This window comes from Bison bison, unplaced genomic scaffold (assembly GCF_000754665.1).
Source record: "Bison bison bison isolate TAMUID 2011002044 unplaced genomic scaffold, Bison_UMD1.0 scf7180017864527, whole genome shotgun sequence".
In the NCBI taxonomy this organism is placed as follows: Eukaryota; Metazoa; Chordata; class Mammalia; order Artiodactyla; family Bovidae; genus Bison; species Bison bison.
The window spans coordinates 3,493,492-3,501,038 of NW_011495078.1; the positions used below are offsets into that span (position 1 = coordinate 3,493,492).

At 43.3% G+C, this 7,547-nt stretch overlaps 1 protein-coding gene across 1 annotated transcript in view; it reads right to left on the minus strand.

The window, feature by feature from the left end:
• MYO16 (myosin XVI) overlaps positions 1–7,547 on the minus strand; it is a 322,068-nt gene that overhangs the window by 288,903 nt on the left and 25,618 nt on the right. The window contains exon 2 of the mRNA XM_010831550.1: positions 591–661. Coding sequence (XP_010829852.1) covers positions 591–661 — 71 coding nt within the window. The remainder of the gene's footprint in view (positions 1–590; positions 662–7,547) is intronic.

Below are 7,547 nucleotides of genomic sequence, written 5' to 3' on the forward strand. Positions count from 1 at the left end.
TTGAACTCTGGGTTGGGAAGATCCCTGGAGAAAGGAAAGGCTACCCACTCCGGTATTCTGGCCTGGAGACAGTCCATGGACTGTATAGTCCATGGATGGGGTCGCAAAGAGTCAGACACGACTGAGCAACTTTCACTAACTCACTATTGACAGAGAGAGGGAGAGAAAGAGAGAAAGATGAGCTTCCTTGGTGGTTCAGGAGTAAAGAATCCTCCAGCCAATTCAGTAGACAACAGAAGACATAGGTTCGATCCCTGGATCAGGAAGATCCCCTGGAGGAACAAACGGCAACTCACTCCACGATTCTTGCCTGAGTAATCGCATGGGACTGCAGCCCACCCGGCTCCTCTGTCCCTGGGTTGCAAAAGAATCAGACACGACTAAGCAGCTAAACAACAACAATTTACAAACTACATTACGAGTAATTAACAAGCATCAGTGTGTCACTATTCAGGCCTGTTCCTCTGAAGCACATCACTGCACTGGTCGTCGTCTGTTACCAGTGCATTCCGCTACGGAGTTTGGAGTCCACAGTTGGTTCCCCTTCCACAGCGTGTCACCCACTCCCACCCGGGCATCACAGCTCTTACCAGATGGAGCAGGGACCCTCCGGAGGACACAGGCATGTGGGGGTCGGCCCCCTCCTTCAGGAGTCGCAGCACTGGAAGAATGAGAGAGGGGAGTTACAGCACGTCTTTGTTCCACACTGTGAACCAGAAGGGGCAGCGTTTCATTTGTGTCTAAATCCCAAACAGCCATGAAAGCCAAAGAAGATGCACGAATTGCCGTCCAACATTATTTTGGGGATTTAACCTTGGCAGCATTTCTCTTCACATTGAAACCCATTTCTTGGTTTGCCAACATCATCACCTATTTCAGCCCCACAAACTATTCCCAAAGGGGACCACACTCTTACAATTTATTATTTCAAAATGCCTGGCTTAAGCTTCTATCATAGATCAAGGAGAAATAAGCAAAAAGAAGGGAATCACTTCACTCAGCTCATGTATGCTTTAGCTCACTCTTATTTTTTTAAACTCATTAGGACTCATTGGCTTAAAACAATAAAAGCTGACACTTTGCACATTAAGCTTTCCTTCATGCAATTACCCCTTGGCCCCACTTCCATCATTCTCCCAAAGCCATTTGGAGCTAAATTAGCAATGTCAGACAGCTCAAAATAGATGCCACTCATCAGGATAACAGCACAGCTGGAAAGTGACCCGTTTTTCCATTTGAACAGCAGAGGTGGGCCGGGTAGGGCATGGAATGCAACAGGCCTTGGGAGATAGGCTGTGTTGTTAATGTATCTTCTGTGACACTCTGTGGGCTCCAAGAGGCCCATCCATTCCCCAAGACACTATTCCAGTTCCCACTGTTAACAGCAGTATCGTCGTTTTCATGAAGAGCCATTCACGTTTTGTCCACAAATAGATAACTAAAGCAACAGTTCTTCGAGTTTGTTATTATACAGAACTGTACAAAAATGACTAAGATTCAAACTCATACTTTCTAGAGCAAACTGTCTTTCCACTACCTTTCTCTGTAACTTGTTAATGTTATTAGAACACAGACACTGTCCTTGTCACCCCACTTGACATACCTGTCACCCCAAGTCTTGACTGTGTTCCAGTCTCTGGTTTGTTACCATCTTCCCCAACTTTAACTGCACATCACACAGGACGGACACAGCTCCTCTCACACCACTTTTTCTCCCAGACTATCTCTTCCATGACGCTTGCACGAGGGATGAAGAGGAGGCATGCCAGCCCCACAGATGTGACAAACCCACACCCAGCCCAGTGCAGTCTCCAAACAGCCTCTCCTGAAATGGGAGCATCCCTGTCCAAGTCTCTCTCCTCGGGAAAGCCGGATGCATTCCTGCTCTCAGACCAACAGTGATACCTGGCCTGGCTCCTTGACCTCACAGCTTGGTCCTCCCAGCCCTCTTCCACAAAGAAGTGTCTCCACAGAAGCATGTCTACACTATTCATTCACCCAACAGCTTTGCCTTGATGATGTTCTTTCTTTAATAATTTAACGCTTTTTGTAACCTAGATTCTCCTAATGTGGGAGGTTGGTGACAAAGGTATAGGTCTTACAGGATGAGTTGTAACCTGGCATCAGACGGCTCATCCATTTGCAGACACAGGTACCTCCCTCGTCTGCCCTCTACAGGACAGTCCAGCAAGGTGAGGCTTTGGCTTCTCTTCCCATCTCTGAGCTGCTGTGAACCAGCCTGTTTCCCGGCTGTATGTCAACGGGCTTCCTTGCTGCCTTTCTCAGTCTTCTTCTGCACATACATGTAGTAAGTGCATGCATGTCTTACTCCCTCATATACTTCCCACGCTTAATTTTAGAAAGTGTGTTCATGAAAACAGAAAGTTCCTTAACTATATTTACCAATAGTTTTCTCAGAATGAAAATAGCACTTTTACCCTAATAATTATTGCTTAACAAATGAAATTATTCATCTTGAACTGGCTGAAACCTCCTTGGTGCTTTATGGTCTTTACAACAAAGAACTTGTACTGGTGTGATCACACCACCAATAGTGAGGAAGATTATATGTTACTAGTTAAAATGTTAGTAAAATGCTACTATATTTCTACAAAGAACCCACCATGCACACATGTGGTGAACTATACATTATATAAATCAGTGATACACTGGCCTTGCAGTTTGACCCATTTGAGACTGAGCCCCATTGGGTAAGTGAACGGACTTCTCTCTATGTCTTAGTTTTCTGTTAGTAAAATAATAGACAATTTTTGGACTCCCACGATGAGAGTGTAGTGTGAATTCAATGGAACAACACATACAGCAAACTGATCAAGCTTCCTGGCCCTGGTCAGGGGGTCGCTAAATGATTTTTATTAGTAAAACTACTGTTTAAGTTATGAAACCAATAATGATATATCATTAAACACAAACCTTAAGGTTTATTCTAAATTTTTTCAAAACCCTATGATTATTAAATGCTGAATTTAAGTATAGGATGTAAGCCAATGCAAATTTACCAATATTTATTGAAAGATGAGTATACAATTTATCAGGCAGAATAAAGGGGCAGAAGAGGGCAATGGAGGAGATGATGGGAGAATGATGAGCAAGGGGGTAGCAAACAACAGTCAGGAGTAGAAGGCTGTGTGTGACTTGGAGGAATGTGTTGTGGGGGATATTTTACATTACACTATAAGACGCAGGCATCATTCTGTGGCCAATGAAGAGGATCATAGCCTATTAAGCAAAGAAGTAAAAAAATCCTTAGGTAGGTGCTATGGACTAAATGTTTGTGTTTCCACAGGAGCAGGTGGGCCACAATGATGTGCTGGTGAATGCTCAAGGATGGATGGAGATGTCTAGATGATGGATGGATGGATGGGATGGTGGATGGATGGATGGGTGGGCAGGTGGATGGATGGGTGGGTGGGCAGATGGATGGATGGGTGGGATGGTGGATGGATGGATGGATGGGATGGGATGGTGGATGGATGGATGGGTGGGTGGATGGATGGATGGGTGGGTGGATGGATATGCATTTAGGAATTTGCTGCTATACAGGCTGTGCAACCCACAATTTGTTGTAATTCCATATAATCAAATGATTCTCACAAAATGATTTTGATTTTTACTTAACACTTGTATCCATACAGTCAATCTTTGTTTCCAATTAATGAGTGGGACCTTAGTATTCTGGTTGATATTTTCACTGAAATTAATGCATATGAGCCAGGGATCAGGAAACTCTGGCTGTCAGGCCAAATCTGTCAGCAAACAGCCCTTAAGCTAAGAATGACTTCTACAGTTCTGAAAGGTGTGTGAGGAAAAGATAACAATTTAAAAAAATACAAGACAAAAAAATCCAAGAAGAATGTGTAACCCAGATTGTATGTGACCCTTAAAGTTTAAAATACTTGCTAACTGACCTTCACAGAAAAGGTTTGCTGACTCCTGAGTAAGACTGAAGTGAAACGGTGAAGGATGTCAGAACTTCAGGAATTTATAAATAACCTGAGTGACATCTTTGCTAATCAGATATTAGTTTCTGAACAATGTAATCATATTTTATGACATCTTTGTGCTTTGGCCACTGACACAATACATATTAAAGTACAATCTGCATCATCAACACTTTCTCCACCACTTCTTGAGTTCTACACAGTCAGGATAATAAATTAAGCTCCGACTTCCAGCACTGACCAGTTCTTTTGGTGTGAATCTTCCACCTTGGCTGATCCCAAGCTACCAGGATGTGGTGTCACTGAACCCAGAGTTTGGAGGCTATGTGACTCAGCTCACAGTTCTGTGGCATTTCTATCACACAGACAAAAGAGACAAAACGTTGAGAGCAAAAAAGGAGAAGAAATGTAGAGAACTGAATAGGAAGTGATGAGCTTTGAGTTTTACCTTTGTGTTTATTACGATCTAAGTATGGCACCCCACTCCAGTACTCTTGCCTGGAAAATCTCATGGACGGCGGAGCCTGGTAGGCTGCAGTCCATGGGGTTGTTAAGAGTTGGACACGACTGAGTGACTTCCCTTTCACTTTTCACTTTCACGCATTGGAGAAGGAAATGGCAACTCACTCCAGTGTTCTTGCCAGGAGAATCCCAAGGATGGGGGAGCCTAGTGGGTTGCCATCTATGGGGTCACACAGAGTTGGACATGACTGAAGCAACTTAGCAGCAAGTAAAAATGAGTTAATTACAATTCACTACTTAATTTTATATACTTTAATTGTTAATATAGGTTTTTTTTTAAAAAAAAAAAACAACTGTTTTACATCCAACTCATTAATTCCTGATATTTTAACAATCGGCCCTCAGGGGCTGTGAGAATAGCCACCAGCATGGTACAGGAAGCACCATGGTGGACAAGCGTGAGGTGGATAAGGAACACTGTCCAAGAATATCCAGGAATTAGACAGACTCTGCACCCAGCAACTGCAGCGCATCCTTCCTGCCACAGTGAAACCAATGAATAAACTCCAGCCCCTCCCTCACCCAGGCAGACTTCAAACTCAGGAGAAAAAGAAGGGAAATCCGGCATTTTCTCTTCCTAGATAGAAACACCATTTTCTTAAGCATTGTTCACACTATCAGAACTAAAGTGGAACCACAGACTGGTTATGGGCTGGTTTGCCCCTAAATACCATGGATCCAGAGCAAGAATAAGACGAAATCGACCACTGACTAAATAAAGAAACAGTATATTCCTCACATATACAAACAGTAGAATGTGCTACATTGTAAGCCTGTGCTAAGGGTTAAAAATGACATTGTAAGATACCCAGATGTAAATATATAACAAAGAAAATATAAATGTGCGGTAAGCACACACTGAGCTTTCCGAAGTATGCAGGGATCTGATACTGCTCTCAGTGCTTTAGTATAAGAATTACTTTGATTCTCCCAACTCTGTGACACAAATACTGTACTTGTATACATATCAATACAATTGATAAGGAAACTGAGGCTTATTAGTTATGTGATGGTAGCATGATGGATGTAAAGCCTGTGGCTTCCAGGATTGTGTTCTTAACCGTGAAGAGCATCAGGACCCCTTACCTCTCATGTGACAAGAGACTGGAAGGGTCACCTTCAACTCGGGAACAGCAACAGGATTCAAGATCTACGGCAATGTCCTCACAATTACTGATTTTGTGGGAAACGGTCCCAATTCAGGTTCAAATACTTTCTTCAGAAAGGTTCCAGTTCATAACAACTTTATAACAGCGTGGTTGGAACTGACAGGCAAGTGAAAAGGCACCTTGACTCAGAGTCTGTTACAATGAAATCTGCAAGGAAACAGCTCAAGGAAAAACAGCCATCTGGGGACCAAACAGAATAATGAAGCTGCGGCTCCTTTTAGAGTGTTGCTGCTTGGAACCGATTCAGCATTTATTGTATATTTGTGGCTTCATCACCAAGCTGCCACAGAAGTTCCATCGCAATGTCTGTGTGGGGGCCATGATTTGATATTTAAAAAGAAACATTCAGTCTCTAAATCTTCAGCTATTGGGGTAAAAATGGATGCAAATCCATCATCGGCAGTAGGATCTGCAGCTGTCTCCCCTGCACATCCCCACCGTCATCAACCATCACCAACACCAACGGTGATGACAGTCATCACTGTAAGTGTCTAGACACGACAGATTTACCTGTGTTGAGGACAATCAGCACATCGATGATGGTAACTTGATAGCAACTTGATAACAGCAAGTGCTTTGCTGACCATAGGAGCTGGGGTGGACATCTGATTGCACAGCCATCTCTGCTCACACATGGTTCTCGTGATAACAGGGGTTTTGTATTCACAAAGATTTCACATTTGAGATCAACAGAGTCAAGGAAGACTGAAACAAAACATTACTATGGCTTCTAAGCTGCATCCTCACAGGAAGCCCTGCGAAGGAACATCCTCTAGAGTACTAAAGTTTAGAAATATTGGTTACTAAGTAGTACCTGTGTGCATACTAAGTCACTTCAGTCGTGTTTGACTCTTTGTGACCCGATGGATCACAGCCCACCAGGCTCCTCTGCCCATGGGACTCTCCAGGCAAAAATACTGGAGTAGGTTGCCATGCCCCCCTCCAGGGGATCTTCCCAACCCAGAGACTGAACCCGTGTCTCATGCCTCCTGCACTGGCAGGCAGGTTCTTTACCACTAGTGCCACCAGGGAAGCCCAAGTAGTAACTCTTTTTTGGTAAATTTACCTACTACAACTAATATCAGTGAGAACGATGAAGAAAGAAGATATGAAGTGGCAAGGTGCTCCTTCATCCCCCAGGACATTTTCTTATCAAAAAGCCAAAACATCTCCCTATCAAAACCCATAGCATTTTTTGTAGAAAAAACACAAGCAGGTCCTAAAATTCATAGGAGACTCAAATAGCCAAAATAATCTTGAAAAAGAAAGAATGAAAAAAAGAAGAAGATGAAGCATGTGGGATGACTCACTTTACAATTTCAAAGCTTACTGCAAAGGTTTGGTCAGCAAAACAGTGTGGTGCTGACTGAAGACAGATAAACAGACCAATGAAACGGGAACGAGAATTCAGAGCAGCTAAAAGGTGAAACAACCCAAATGCCCATCAATGCCTGATGAGTAAAGAAAGGGAGTTAGAGCTACATAATGGAAAATTATTTAGCTATGAAACAGGAAATAAATTTATGTTACAAGATCAGTTCAGTTCAGTCGCTCAGTCGTGTCCAACTCTTTGCAACCCCATGGACTGCAGCATGCCAGGCTTCCCTGTCCATTACCAACTCCCGGAGTTTACTCAAACTCATGTCCATCAAGTTGGTGATGCCATCCAACCATCTCATCCTCTGTTGTCCCCTTCTCCTGCCTTCAGTCTTTCCCAGCATCAGGGTCTTTTCAAATGAGTCAGTTCTTCGCATCAGGTGGCCAAAGGATTGGAGTTTCAGCTTCAACATCATTCCTTCCAATGAATATTCAGGACTGATTTCCTTTAGGATGGACTGGTTGGATCTCCTTGCAGTCCAAGAGACTCTCAAGAGTCTTCTCCAACGCCACAGTT